General features: G+C 48.9%; 6 protein-coding genes across 6 annotated transcripts; 3 read left to right on the top strand and 3 right to left on the bottom strand.

The window, feature by feature from the left end:
- Positions 1-260: 260 nt before the first annotated feature.
- Positions 261-1,279, top strand: ACHE_10824S (RraA family protein; the record flags this gene model as incomplete). Its single annotated transcript, XM_043283564.1, has 4 exons — positions 261-422; positions 479-554; positions 620-1,050; positions 1,103-1,279. The coding sequence occupies 4 exons, from the start codon at positions 261-263 to the stop codon at positions 1,277-1,279; spliced, it is 846 nt and encodes a 281-aa protein (XP_043131944.1).
- Positions 1,280-1,454: 175 nt separating this feature from the next.
- On the bottom strand, positions 1,455-2,824 carry POT1 (3-ketoacyl-coA thiolase peroxisomal A precursor; the record flags this gene model as incomplete). The annotated part of the gene is made up of 3 exons (XM_043283575.1): positions 1,455-2,253; positions 2,305-2,749; positions 2,815-2,824. 3 exons carry the CDS (start codon positions 2,822-2,824, stop codon positions 1,455-1,457), a joined length of 1,254 nt encoding a protein of 417 aa, XP_043131945.1.
- Positions 2,825-3,200: 376 nt separating this feature from the next.
- Positions 3,201-4,069, top strand: ACHE_10826S (uncharacterized protein; the record flags this gene model as incomplete). The annotated part of the gene is made up of 4 exons (XM_043283586.1): positions 3,201-3,431; positions 3,496-3,799; positions 3,860-3,921; positions 3,986-4,069. 4 exons carry the CDS (start codon positions 3,201-3,203, stop codon positions 4,067-4,069), a joined length of 681 nt encoding a protein of 226 aa, XP_043131946.1.
- Positions 4,070-4,655: 586 nt separating this feature from the next.
- Positions 4,656-7,350, bottom strand: ACHE_10827A (uncharacterized protein; the record flags this gene model as incomplete). The annotated part of the gene is made up of 3 exons (XM_043283597.1): positions 4,656-5,589; positions 5,652-6,232; positions 6,289-7,350. 3 exons carry the CDS (start codon positions 7,348-7,350, stop codon positions 4,656-4,658), a joined length of 2,577 nt encoding a protein of 858 aa, XP_043131947.1.
- Positions 7,351-9,631: 2,281 nt separating this feature from the next.
- On the top strand, positions 9,632-11,509 carry ACHE_10828S (NRAMP family metal ion transporter; the record flags this gene model as incomplete). Its single annotated transcript, XM_043283608.1, has 3 exons — positions 9,632-10,297; positions 10,356-10,627; positions 10,693-11,509. The coding sequence occupies 3 exons, from the start codon at positions 9,632-9,634 to the stop codon at positions 11,507-11,509; spliced, it is 1,755 nt and encodes a 584-aa protein (XP_043131948.1).
- Positions 11,510-11,729: 220 nt separating this feature from the next.
- Positions 11,730-12,441, bottom strand: ACHE_10829A (putative SNF7 family protein (Cta1); the record flags this gene model as incomplete). Its single annotated transcript, XM_043283619.1, has 2 exons — positions 11,730-12,314; positions 12,376-12,441. 2 exons carry the CDS (start codon positions 12,439-12,441, stop codon positions 11,730-11,732), a joined length of 651 nt encoding a protein of 216 aa, XP_043131949.1.
- Between the last annotated feature and the right edge of the window lie 2,500 nt (positions 12,442-14,941).

Below are 14,941 nucleotides of genomic sequence, written 5' to 3' on the forward strand. Positions count from 1 at the left end.
TTATCAATCAAATCAATCAGTTCACCAGTCGACAGACAAATTGAGTGCTAGAATAAAGCATTTATGTAAAATAAACACAATCAAGTTTTGCTATAACTCCTTCGAAATCATAGCACCCATTGAGATCCCCTCATGATATAAGCCAACCGATTTCAACCGACCGACGGACCAGCGGACATACTACTACTGTACATCCCACCACCACTCATTGACTTCGTCCTCTTTTCCTGTACAACAACATTCTTCAGAACAAATTACTCATGGAATATCCCCTAAGATTTACTTCCAGAGTCAGGCTATCTTGTATATCATCCCAGCCTTTCACAGCCATCCGTACGCCACGCTTTACGCCAGGAACACGCCGCACCATGGCTTCGATCGAGCAGAAGATCAAGACACTGCAGGATTACTGTGCTTGTGACGTGAGTTTAATATGAGTCATAATTTAACGCCTAGATCAGTAGCTAAGAATTTCCAGGTATCAGACGCCCTCCTCAAAATCCAGAAGCTCCCGGAAGGTGCTACACCACGAGCCGGCCATCTCGCTGATTTCAGTAAGCCTACAATACAACATCCCATACATAAATCAATCCACAGCTAACCAAAATAACCAAAACAGCTCCCTTCTCACCCACCCTCGGTCGCAACACTACCTCACCCAAAATAATCGCCCCCGCAAGCACCTTCAAATTCATTCCCAAAACAACCACCTCCTTCCCCCACGAAGTAGGTCGTCTACTGTCATCCCCCGAACACAGCTTCCCCAGCGGCACCCACTGGGTCGACCACGCCGAACCCAACACAATCGCCATCATCGACCAACCCCCGCATCAGAACTGCGCCGTTCTGGGCGGTATCATGGCCGTGCGGATGAAGTATCTCGGTGTGAAGGGCGCGGTTGTGAATGGACGTGTGAGGGATTTAAGTGAGATTACGGGGTGTGCGTTGCCAGTTTGGGCGCAGGGGACCTCGACGGTGGGGAGTGGAGCGGAGGCAAAGCCGGGGTTGAGGAATGTGCCAGTTGATGTTGGGGGTGTTACTGTGAAGCCGGTATGTTTTGCGTACGCATAATGTCTATTGTGATGGGGACTAACAAGGACAGGGTGATATTATCTTCTGTGATCCGTTGGAAGGGGTTGTGGCTATTCCAAGCGAGTTGCTGGATCAGGTGTTGGAGGTTATGCCGAAGTTGGTTGCTATGGATGATAATGTTAAGGAGGCAGTGTTGCAGGGGGAGACGGTTAATGATGCTTTCAAGAAGTTTAGGACTAAGCTTTAGATTACGATGGTTTCCTTCGGAGTGTATATGTGTATCAGTTCGAATATCTCATTCAGTAAGTGCCATTGCGTAACAGTGGTATTGTAGCGGATATCAAATACATGGAGAAAAACAAAAGAAGGAAGAAAGCTGTACAGTGAACACGAAAGAACCCTAAAAGTCAAACGCCTAACGTTTACTCGGAAACCCAAACAGCAGCCATACCCATACCAGTACCAACACACATGCTAGAAACACCAATCTTCTTGTTGGTCCGCTTCAGCTCCGTTAGAAGCGTGCTGACCTGGCGGGATCCGGTGCAACCCAAGGGGTGGCCGAAAGCAATGGCACCACCCTTGGGGTTGATCTTCTCTTGAGGAATGCCAAGTTCGTTGACACACCACACACACTGCGAGGCGAAAGCCTCGTTAATCTCGTAGATGTCCACATCGTCCTTGCTGATGCCTGCCTTCTCCAGGGCGACAGGGATGGCCTTCCAGGGACCAACACCCATCAGAAGAGGCGGGACACCGACAACAGAGGCAGCGACGTACTTGCCAATGATCTTCTGGCCCAGACGCTCAGCGGTAGACCGCTTCATGAGCAGGACGGCGGCGGCACCGTCGGAAATCTGAGAGGCGTTACCGGCATGGATGGAGCCGTCCTTGGCGAACGCAGGGCGGATCTTGCCGAGAGACTCGGCGGTAATTCCCTTGCGGATACCATCGTCCTCCTTGACGGTGATGGTCTTCTCCTCGCCGGTCTTGGGGTCAGTCCACTTGACTTCAAGGGGAGCAATCTCTTCGTTGAAGAGGCCAGTCTTCTGGGCCTCAACGGCCTTCTGGTACGAAGAAGCGGCGAAAGAGTCCTGAGAGGCGCGAGTGATGTTGCGCTCCTTAGCCATCTGCTCGGAAAGGACACCCATGGGGACCTTGCAGTTGGCAGCCTCCATGTGGTTTTCGAGGAGGTCTGAGAATTCAGTCACGGCACCGGGACTACAATATTGTTAGTATCTTAGACTAACCCACAGCGCAAGGTAAATATACCCATATTGGGAGCTCATGCTCTCCACACCAGCACCAATACCAACATCAATCATACCAGTCTTCAACGCATTCGCAATGTCAACAATAGCCTGCAATCCACTCGAGCACTGTCTGTTCAAACTCCGGACAGCAGTCGACTCGGGGAATCCAGCAACAAGCGATGCAGCACGGAACTCGGTGGCACCGCCACCAGGGGGAAGGACAGAGCCAACCGCCACATCGTTAACTAGCTTGGGGTCAATGCCGCTGCGCTCGATGACGGCCTTAAAAACACCGGCCAGCAGGTCAGCGGCGGCTGTGTCCTTGAAACCACCCTTGCCGCCCTTGGTGATGGCAGAGCGCAGAGCGCATGTTACGACAATGTCATCGGGATGCTTCTCGGTGAGGGCGGCGGCTCCCTTCTTGCCACCGAAGTGGGAGGAGACTTGGTTCAGGCGTTGCTGGGCTAGAAACGGTGAGATATAGTTCAGGGGTGAGACAAATTGTCGCATCTTAAGATGAATTACTTACCAGAAGACATGACGTCAATGTATAGAGATCCGGGGTATAGAACTTGGAGGAATTAAGTGAAAAAAGACAACGCTGATAAAATGGGGGATCGCAGAGAAAATGAAAAGGACAAATCCGTGAAACCCCGGGATGAGATCTTGTACTTATAAGCTGTTCGGTCTCGGTCATGTTGCCATTTGTATGCGATTCCTGTGAAAATGCCGAGGTCCGCGCGTCATCGTTGTTCCGAGATTAAGTCACGGGATTTCAGCCGATATCATGTGAATTGATGAAGTTCACATAGATCAGGTGTCGGAAGTCGAACTTGGATAGATTGTGGTAGAACACGAGAAATTGATTTCTCTATTTGTTCTTTAGCTCGTAGAACTGCGTGTAATTCATAGTATATGGCTCGACTGCAGGCCAGCGGACAAGTGAAACCTCCGACTCCGCATATCACAAAAACTTTCAGATTCAAAGTACCTTGTACTCCAGCACTACAGATCTACCGCAATCTCAAAATGAATTCAAACGTCCTCTTACGCAGATTAACGTCGGCAACACCGACTATCCTATTATCTCGATCCGTCGCAGAAACACCAACAATATCACCATGGCTCAGAAACACACTCCGCCGTGTACGCCATCATTGACCCTCTTGCGAACCAACCCAGTCCCCCAACTAACACCCATCCAACTTAGAACTTCCCCGAAATCCCGTCTCGACTCTTCTCTCAAACCCCAACAATTTTCTCCTCCCCCTTCCGCCTATCCTCCAATAACCCCAACGATACCCACGACTTCGAAGAAGACCTTGACCCCTCAGACCCCCTCTCCCGCTACGCGCAATACAAACCCAAACGCCAATGGCCACCGGACATGACCAAGCTCTCACCGAAACACCAGTTCCGGCTTGAGCGGAAGTACCGCCGGCGCGCAGCGCTGAAGTTCGCGAGGCCGAAGTGGACCAAGGGGACGAAGTTGGTGCAGTGGAGTGTTATTGGATGTAAGTTTGACCCGTATACGATGAGGTTTTTCTGGGATGGATGGCGCTGACGAGGATTAGTTACGCTTGTGTATGCGCTTTTGTTCATGCAGTGGGATGATAAGGGGAGTCCGTTTGATGAGGTGAGTATACTCGTTTCCAAGCATTTATGTGACTGGTGGCATGTGCTGATGGATTCCTCTTTAGCTTCGAGACGTTTTCTTTGCTGGTGTCAAGGCTGTGTTCTCGGCTCCTCCATCCCCGGGTTCTGTCAAGAAAGATAGAGAATAAGCCGTGTGATTGATATTGCTGTCAATAACACTATCCTAGCATAGGGAGTGACTATACTGTACAATTAATAGACCGCACATGAATATGTTCAACCAAGGCCAAACTAGTCCGTAGCCCCGGAAACGAGGGAAATGAGCCCAATTCTCATTCATCAATTCGAAAGACCGATCTGAGCTACAAAATGTATGTATCCAAAAGATAACAAAAGACAAGACAAGAAGCGGAACAATTGCAAAACGAACACTGGAGAAATGCGAAGATCCGTCAGCTTTGAGCCCCGTTGCTCCATTAGATCATTCTCCACGATTGTTATCCAGTCTAAATGCGCCAAAAAAAACACCCGGAATATGCTAACGCCCAATGTCCCAAGGAATCCAATATGTAATGTTATGTTGCAAACGAATGGACAAGAAAGATGAAAGAACGATTGGAATAGTGGGTAATCACTGGAACGCCAAGTCATGACTGCATGGTCGTTTATGATGCATGGAGAGTTTGGCAACCAGACCAAACAAGGAAACGACAGATAAAAAGAGTGAAAGAAAGGAAGATAGAAAGAGAGAATAGTCTCAATCAAATATGCAAGTCAAAGCCAATTGTTGATATCGCCCTTGGGCGAAAACCGGCGATTGTCATTGTTGTTGCCAACGGGCAAAGGGAGCGGCAGCTCCAACTGTGGTGGCTTTTCAGCGATAACTCCCTTCTTAGGGCTACCACCAGTAGTTTTGATTGGTGATTTGGACGGTTCTGGTCGAGGTGGTCCCTCGCGGACAAAGGTGTATGGCCATTCATCTTCCATGGCGGCCGATATCCAAGTGCGCAAACAGTCATGAATGGACGAGTAGAATTTCTCTTTGCATGTCCGTAGATTGCCACCCATTACCTTTTCGAAGCCGGAAGCTCGGAACTCGTCGCGCAGATTGTTGCGTTCTTCCTTTGTTGGCATCGATGCAATGAGACCGTTGAGGAGGTCTAGGTGTGCAGCCAGGTAATTGGTGGCATCCCATTCCACTCCACCCACATAGGGCGCTGCTGGGACTGGTGGCCTAGGTACGGGGAAATGACGCTCTCGATAGGCTGAAGTTGTGTCATCGGATTTCACGATCGGGATCACGTTCAAGTGGTGCAGGAAGATCCAGAATACTTCTTTGCTGACGTTTGTTACTTCCTTGCACCAGACTCGGTACGGACGAGATTGGTAGATGTTGGCAATGAAGTTCAAGGGTTGATTCTCTTCGGATGGGGTAGGGTCACGTAAGTAGGACAGAAGCCGTGAAGCACGAGTAGCTGCATCATCGTTGGAGCTGGCGGTGTCAAGCTGCGTAAATAAAAGGTTGATGATGATCTGACGAGTGGTGAACTCGCTTGGTCCCTTTTTCTCCTCGTCAAAGAGCATTTTCAGTAGGGCTGGAAAGAGTTCACCCTCGATATCGGTAAGGTGTTTCAACGCTACAGACGTTGTGCAGAGAGCTTTCATACAGAGCAGGGTCTCGTGTAAGAGATTGTCTTCATGCTCTTCTCTGTTGGAAGGGTCAGTTATGTAAGATGGACACAAAATAAAGCGAGAGAGACGAGCACGTACCTCCATTCCACTTTCATAATGCGGTAAAGCAGTTGAACTATTTCATCCATACCGCCATCCGCAATAAAGGTGTCCACCCAAGTGACCGTCTCGTTCCGTAATAGAAGGCGTAGTTTATGCACCTTTCCTACCTCGACCATTTCTGGCTTCTGGATCTCTCTCAGATAATGCACGAAGTCAGACGGGTCAATGGCAGTATCGTGATTTGTCGTCATGGCAAGCGATGTCACCGAAGTCGTTGGCGTCAAGATATTCGCCAGTGTTGCGGGCTGCGAGAAATCTGCCGACTTGGGACGCCGGTGGGAGCTTCCACTCCCGGATCGTTTCTTTGTCGGCGAGATGCTGCCCTTGAAGCTCCAGCCGCGACTTCTCGATCGCGAGCGAGACTTGCCATCCCGACTTTGGTCGTCTTTCTGTTCCTTCTTGCGACCTCGGCGACTGCCGTCTGTCGTGTCCGCACCAGGGTTGGCACTGGACGGCGTTGCACTTTCGTTGCGGTCCTTCTGGATAAAGTCTATTTTTATGTTTGTATCCAACGACCGCATTTTATCCCTCATGTTATGGGGGATGTTGCGTGCATCCTGCAACTCTAAGTTAGCTTGTCTTTTTCCTGAAATAGGGAGGTGTCTGGACTGACCAGGAGCTTTTCGAACTCGCTTTCAAGCTCTTTGACGCTCATTCGATGCAAATCTGCTCCCTGCTCTTTGGCATTGAAAGCTGAGATCGCTGCTTGGACGCGGGAAACCTTTTTGGGATTGGAATCTGGCTTCTGTTCTGGCTGCTGCTCAATTCCTGAACGGGAACGAGAACGCGACCTTGGTCGCGAGAACCTTCGAGGCCGTCCTTGGGGCTTGGTTGGTGATGGAGACTCTGGCGCGTCGGCGGGATACGCGTTGTCAGATGGGGTACGCATGGCGCCGAGTACTTCCTTCATCTTACGGTTTCCCGTTATAATCTCCGACTTGGGACGGGGTCTTGTTTCAGTGCGTTTCGTCAAAGACGGTTGATGGAGGTCGTAGAAATTGCGTTGTTCTTGTGGTCCATAGCCTCTTGGGGTGTACAGAGAGACTTCGTCGTGTAACGTTCGCCGTTTGTCTTGCGACCGTCGGGGTGCAGGTTGTTCGAACGAAGACCGTGCTGTATACTGTGTCCAAACGGGCGATGGCAAACTATCACTTGGGCTCCGGTTCTCTTTATTATTGGGACCGTCCTTGGAGGAGGCGGTGGAATTCTTGCGGCCCCGCTGAGAACGTTTCAGGATAGCCGTTAGGCTGTTGGCGGACTTGGCCTTTTTGGGCTTCCACTCCTGTGATTCCTCGTCCGCCAAGTCCTCTGTTTTATTGTCCTTTCGCTCCATGTAGCTAATCAGCGATTTTAGCGAGACGGCACTCTTTGTCTTCTTGTGCAGACCAATCCCGCCAGACTTGGTGGGCGACTTGGGAGGCCCGTCGCCCGCGTCACGGTTGGCCGTTATTTCAGTCAATGGCTGCTGGTAGTGCTGATTCTGCCCATCGATTGATGATTCGAAAGAGTTGTTGAGGGGCTTGCTTCGATTCAAGGGCTTGGGGGCGATCGTCTCATCTGCGGAGAGGTTTCTTTTGTGTGCTTTGGCGGATAGGATGGCTCGAATCACGGACGGTTTGGTAGGAGAACGGGGAGCGTCTTCGAAAATATTGGGGGGTTGCGTATTTGGAGCCATATCTTTTAGCCTTTGACCAGAAACTGCAGAAGCATTGTTAGTATAGAGCAGATCGATGGGCGGTTGCCGATAAGCGACATACGGTGTAGAGATGACTTCCACGACGTAGCACAGGACCCGACAATAAGAAGGAAAAAAAAAAAAAAAGATCACACAGAACCGAACAATGAGAATCAAGCAATGAATCAATCAAGAAACGCAGGAGAAGGACAAAGCTGCGCAGCAGAATAGAAGCAAAGACATCGAAAAGGAAGAACGAGTCGCGCCGGGAATAGAGTACGTAGAGAGTAAAGCGGGAGGAATGCGCCAGGGAGACCAGCGAACAACCACGAGGAGAAAGAGAGAAAGCAAAAACCAGCACAATGCACGGCGAAGGATTAATTCAGAACAGAATCTGAAGCCCCTCCGAGACTTTTGAACCTTTTCATCGTCGAGTAAAGCTGAGGAGATCCGCCGGCGTTGCACGTCGCGAGTAAACACCTGTCGGTTGCCGGGGGCAACGCACCGTTTGATGGCTGGTAAAAGTGGGCGTTTTCTGCAGGATGACTGCATTTCTGTACGGATAGAGCGGAGAATTTCTCAATTGCTCCCTTAGAATGGTCTTGTTGCTGTTCTTATATGCATGCCTCTTATCTTGATTGGAATTGGTTCAGTTTTGTGTGTGGTCATGGCGTCTATCGGTGCCATGGTACTGTATTCTACTCGATCTGGTATACCGAGATTGATTGCCTCATGTTTGACCACAGGTCTTGACCTTCTTACTTCTCTTCCATGGGGTACAAGTACGAGGTATAAGCTACTGTACTAACATTAGCATAATGTGAGTTCTCACACGTGATCGGTCAGCTGTCGAGACGTCTCAATACGCCATCCTCTGTACGGAATACTTTCCTTTTAACTAGCCCGGCATATTCCATGTCTCTGACCTCAACTTGTGCTGACAGCTCACTATGCGGGGCCTATTGTCATAACCGTAATTCCCACATTGACACGTCAATATGGCCAACTGTCAGGGGCTTGTCGCTGGGCCGTTGGAGAAAGCACCATGGCATTGATGAGCTCCTTGAGTACTCCGTCAAATCTTGAATTTAGCATATGCCATTTCTGGCTGCCTTTCATCAATCTTGAGATCACCTGTGGTAACTCCTCATGATGCACACAACATGTCGGCGACATCTGTGCCCTTGATCCAACAGTAAGATGCAGTACACACCTCCTGTTGCTGGCTAGTCTGTTCAATTCTATCTTTAATCTTGATAATTCTTTCGCTGGACCAGGCTCTGTGCAAAATTTTACCAGATCAGCTCTCGATCAAACTTTGCGATGAGCACGTCTTGCATAGATCCGCAGGACACTATGGATATTGATTGTTTTCATAATTCAAAACCTCATCTAAGAGACTTGTGGTTCCAAGCCATATCTCTGCATGAGTGTCAAGCTTTTTTTTCGTATTGTATAATCTGTGCAGGTCTTCATTTCACCATATAGCTGACCAAAGTTTGCAATTAATATCTCTAGAATCACTACACATACTTTAGCCCAATTACATTTGACATAGAGAATCAAAAAGCACTCCTCGAGGTTTTACAAAGGTGCCGTAACATGCTGCTGTATACAAACTGTCGTCTCCATAGAGTACCTGCCAAGCTGCGACGCCCCTCTCAGCCCGGACTTGGCACGTTTCTTTTCTATGTTTTCCGTCACATCCTATCCTCTCTGTCTCCATATTTTTCGCTCTATTGTCTTCTTCTTCTTCTTCTTCTTCTTCTTCTTCTTCTTCTTCTTCTTCTTCTTCTTCTTCTTCTTCTTCTTCTTCTTCTCCTCATATATCTAGCTAAAAGAACCTCACAATAACCCAATTAACATGGATTGCACCGGCAGACTCAATGCTGCCGGCACTCGCCAACGATGACGCCAAAAGTACACTATGCCCGCCAAGGTTACGTTCTTGCTCATCTCTTATCTCTCTGACGATTTGTCTCCACGCCCATTCCCCATCGCAAGCACTATTTGCTCCCCAAGAAAATAAAGAAAGAACAATTGTGTCGCTGCTGAGTTCAATTCCGACTTGGGATTAGGCATAACCGTGGGGTGCCACCCGTTCAGCAATAAATCCTCCGGAATCGGGCAGTTTCGGGCATTCTGTCCCGCAGGGTGCGCTGCGAAGCCGGTTAAGCCTGTCTGTGTCAATTCAATTCTAGCTAACGTTGAATTCCTGCATTGAAAAGACAAGTGCCTTGTTGAAGGGGAATAGAGAAAGACAGTTACCAATTTTGGCACAATGAATTGCCCCTCCAGAACCGACGAAACCCTCGAACACCCCGACTGGAACCAGAATCCGTCCCCTTTGAACCCCGACATTACCACACGCAACGACTTCAACGGCTTCGCCAACTCAAAGGTCCATAGGAAACATGCGTCTGGGGTGGGAGTTAATCCCGGGGAGGGAACAATGGTGATTGAATCCCAGCAGATTCAACAACGGAGCAAGACAGATCCTGAGAAAGAAAAAACCACCGGCGAAGTGGTCACTGCCGCCTCTGGGACCTGTGAACAACAGCCCGAGACGGACAGCGGACCACCTCGCCGTTCTTTCTACAAGAAAATTTCCAACTTCTCCATCTCATCTTGTTTCCAAGATGTCATTCGGAGTATAGTCAAGTTTTCCCGCTTCGTGGGCCCAGGCTTTTTGGTCGCTGTGGCTTATATCGATCCGGGAAACTATTCCACCGACGTTGCTGCCGGTGCGCAGTACCAGTACGCCTTGCTCTTCATTGTTTTGGTTGCCAATCTCTTCGCCGTTTACCTGCAGTCATTGTGCGTCAAACTGGGAACAGTAACTGGGCTGAATTTAGCGGAGAATTGCAAAGAACATCTTCCAAAATGGATGGTTATCATCCTTTATATCTTCTCAGAGGCTGCCATTGTTGCTACTGATATTGCGGAGGTAAGAGAGACTAGAATCAAATTATAGCCAATTGTGTCACTTTACTGACACGCCATAGGTCATTGGATCAGCCATTGCGCTTAATCTCCTTCTCAATATCCCGTTGGTAGCAGGATGTGCAATTACACTTGCGGATGTGCTTTTCCTTCTTATATTCTACAGGCCCAATGGTGCCATGTGGGGTCTACGGTTGTTCGAACTCTTTGTCATGGCTTTGGTCCTCGGGGTCGTGGTTTGCTTTTGCATTCAACTCGCCCTGATTAAGGATCAATCTGTTGGGCACGTACTTAGAGGTTATGTGCCATCTTCTGCCGTGGTCCAGTCACAAGGGTTTGTTTTCCCCACCTCAAAACATGCGTCGAAGTAAGATTGTCGCTAACGGGATCCGAAAATAGCCTCTATCAGAGTTGTGGCATCCTCGGAGCTACGGTGATGCCGCATTCCTTGTTTCTGGGGAGCGGTGTTGTCCAAGCACGTCTGAAGGATTTTGATGTGACACAAGGTTATGTGGACGCTTCAGTCCCGTTAGGAAGCAATGGCGGAGAGGTGGAATATCGTCCCTCCTTTGCGGCAATCCGAAGCTGCATGAAGTATTCCATCATTGAACTGACTTTATCACTTTTCACATTCGCGCTTTTCGTCAACAGTGCGATTCTCATAGTCGCAGGTGCTGCGTTATACGGGAAGCCCGGAGCTGACGAGGCTGACCTTTGGGGAATTCATGATTTGCTCTCTGACTCTATCGCTCCTGCTGCAGGGTTGATTTTTGCCCTAGCCCTGCTTCTCTCCGGTATATCAGCGGGCATCGTGTGCACCATGGCCGGACAGATGGTCAGTGAAGGTATGCTGAATTGGAGCATCCGGCCCTGGCTTCGGAGGGTTATTACCCGTTCGATCAGCATCGTTCCCAGCATTATCATCGCTGCGGCAGTGGGTAAAAAAGGGTTGGATAAGACCCTGAACGCAAGTCAAGTGGTGCTAAGTGTCATTCTTCCATTTGTCACTGCGCCTTTGATCTACTTTACGTGCCGGAACCGATACATGACCGTCCCTACGGATCGAACTGTTCATGGCGAAGGTCATCCCCAGCCGGAGGGAGTGGGGATGAGAAATAATATTCTTATGTGTATCCTTGGTGTCATTATATGGCTGATCATTGCAGTCATGAACGTAGCTTTGCTGGTTCTAATCGGAATGGGCAAAGCTTCTTAAAAAACAGCGCACAAGGAAAGACAATAACCTCAGGCAAAGGCAATCGAACAACCGGAAGTATAAGACGTGCAGTCAAGCTTTGCAAAGCAATCGTGAACAAAAAGACTAGATAGAGAACCCAAACAATTCAAAGGAGAAAAAAAAAAAATACAACATGCCGTAACTCCATAGCCTTGCTCATAACACTTATCATAAGTTTTGTATGCGATTAACATCTTTATCATGCTGCCCCGCCAGCAGGCTCCTTCACCTTAGCCTCCTCCGGCGGCTCATCAACAAACTGCGGCGGCGCGACCTCATCCTGCAAAAAGCCAGGCATCGCACTCTCCCCCATCGAGCTCTCAAACATCGTCTCCTCCCCTAATGCTTCCAATTCCGCATCCAAATCCGCCTCATCCACATCCTCAGGCACATCATACGCCCTCGAGAGACTCTCCTGAATCTCATTCCCCACATCCATCAAGTCCGCCATCTCATCCTGCAACCGTTCAATCTGATCAATATCCACCTTACCATACTGCTTCTTTAGCGTCTTAGTCGTCGTCTTCATTGCATCCACCGTCGTCATCGTATTCTTCAAATTATCCTGCATCATCCCCGCCTGCTCCATATTCCAGGACTGCTGCGAGAGTTGGTCGCGCTGCGCTTCGTATTGTTTGCGGCGTTGGAGAACTTTGAGGGCTTTTTGGCGGAGAGCATTTTTGCCTGGGCCGTCGCGCATCTTGGAGATTTTGGCTTGGTAGGTTGAGAGTTCGGAGTTTAGGGCGGCGAGTTTTACATCGAGGCTGGAGATGCGGTTGTCTACCTGTTTACCTCGTTTAACGGACTTGTCAGATCATAGAAGAGGGAAAAAGAGGAGCGCGTACGTTTGAAATGGCACCTTCAAGCGTCGGCTTTGGTGTCGTGTTCTTTGTTCCGAATAATCGATTCATTTTGGATTGCGTTGCTAAGTGACTGTTGATGGAAGAAGGTAAGTGATGTAAATGATGGGGCACGCTTAGGCGGTCGGGCCGCGGATAATTAGCCCAAGATTCCGATGTGGCCCAAAATGCCAAGAATAAATTATTATTACCATTTTCATTCAAATTTCTAGAATACCCCATAGATTCCATGTCAAATGCCTTCAAGATGTAAATTAAACCATTGGGATAATTCAGCCACGCGTTGCCTCTATGGGAGCCATGCGAACAACTTTAAGCGTCGGGAATCAGGGATGGCCTACGCAGCCAAACATGAGCTAAGGCCCTGGAGAGTCGGACGACGCCAGGACTCGCTATCCCAGTCAAGGAATCAAAATCATTCAATCTAGTCATATGTGGGGCCACGAGCTACCTCGATGGGTTCATATCTTTCGATTTTATGGACATCTGCATAGCGCTCCGGGAGCAGGGTGTTGGGGGGCGAGGGGCAATTCCTGTCATGCTTTCCACTCGAAAGCCATTTCATGTGGCTCAAGAATGTGCATAAGCCGCCAATAGATACAATCAAGTTCGGAAAATTTGGCCCAAACAAGGACAAATATGTGTACAGCTATTCACGCCGCGCCTTCATCACAGGAGGCACTGGTTCAAGCAAATAAGGCCAGAGATGTTGCTCAAGTATTGGATATCACAAAAGAAGCAAGAAGCCAGAGACTACGGTGTGACAATTGGCAGGCATAGCTTCCACTAGAAAATCATCCGGGACCTGATCTCCGAATTCAAAAGGGCGTCCAAGTGAACACCATAATGGACGCTTGTCATCTGGGCCATTCGTCGGTGTCATCAAGGACTCGACCGAAGAGTATCGGTACGCTGTCGCAGCATCCGAGAAAGACGTATGGATGTTTACTGGGAGCGTAGGCAATCGAACTCGAAATAGTCGTTTTGCGCGAGCATTCGTGCAATCGCTTGCGAGGATCAATCTTCCTGACAAACCTAGAAAAAAGGTCACATGGAAGCTCGGTGACCATGAGAATCTTATCCGAGACATGACCATGCGCAATTTGGCTCCTGGAACGAAAATAATAACACCGCATTTCCATGTATCAAGTCTACTCACCGGAATGAGTGCCGTGGAAGATATGATGTTCAGGAAAAAGATCGACGTACTGTTCGATCCTCGTGACACATCTCATCGAAACCGGGCACGGGAGACCAGATACTACGAATATCCCAATCAAAACATGGCATGCAACATTACGCCAGATGCAAAGGCTGTAGCGCCTCAATGTCAAGCTCGAGGACATGGTATTCTGACGTAAAGTGAATGTTCAATCTGATCTGCGAGCTGCGTCCCAGCGCCGGATAGAATGGCTAACAATTGGTTGGATTGTATGTCAGAGGACACAGGGTGACCCCATATCAGAACAAAATCCTCTAGAACGTTGGTAGACGGAGAATTATCGAAGCTTTGCACCGGCTTTGTGCCTGTCCTCTGCGTGATTTATCTATATTCACAACCCATGGCACCGCAGCTTGATGCGGAATTTGAATTGAAGAGTTTGATGACCCTATGGGAGACTGATATAGTTGAATGTGGGAAACAGTAACTGTGTGATGCGTTCCCCTGGCGTTGAGAAGGAATAGAACGTGGGATAACATAGGTTTCGGGAGTTATAGGGCTGGAGAGATGTACAAGACTGGAACTAGAGTGTGATTGACAAAGTATACCGGGAACAGGGTTCGGTATCTTGTACGAAGCACCGATAAGCCAGTTCAGAATGTCAAATTTTTGGCCTCTAATTGAAGAAACATGATTCGAAACAGCTTTAATTCCACTTTTTGTATACTTGCATCGCAATCCTTGGTCATCTGACCTGAAACATCGGTCGAACATCCCCCGCCGCGCAGATTCGGGCAGCGTGATCGGAAACCGACGTACAGATTTGAAACTCAACCTTGTTTTTGCATGATAACGAGAACAATAATCACAAAATATACATATTGATACATAAGTACCCCTGTGCTAATCCTCGTGGCTATTTTTTTCAGGCGGACCTGGCCGCGCGCGTATCAGTGTGTGGTGGGTGCATTCGTGCATTCCGGTGGTCTCGAGGGTCTTTTTGGGTTCCGCTGTCGGTCTGTTCCCCCCATTCAGGCCTGGACGTCCCCCTCCTCTCCTCTCTCTCTTCTCTCTCCTTCACGACTCTTCCTCGATTTCCATTCTCGACGTCGGAAAAAAATCTTTACGAATCTTTGTATTTTCCTTTTTCTTTTTTTTCGTTCTGCCACTCCCTTGGAGGGCATCGAAGGTATGTGCGTCCGCCTGTCATCATCATTATCCCCAGATCTCTTCCTGATCTGTGCCTCTTTCAAACTCCCCCTCTTGGCTGCCGCATTCCCTCGCTACATTCCAGCGTCATTATTGCGCGTAATGCTCTGGATGGAATCAATCGGATTGCTAACTCCTGCTTGTTCATATCAGCGCTTGGCCGTTTCGATCCCGATTTCC

The sequence above is a fragment of the Aspergillus chevalieri genome, chromosome 1, assembly GCF_016861735.1.
Source record: "Aspergillus chevalieri M1 DNA, chromosome 1, nearly complete sequence".
NCBI classification, from domain to species: Eukaryota; Fungi; Ascomycota; class Eurotiomycetes; order Eurotiales; family Aspergillaceae; genus Aspergillus; species Aspergillus chevalieri.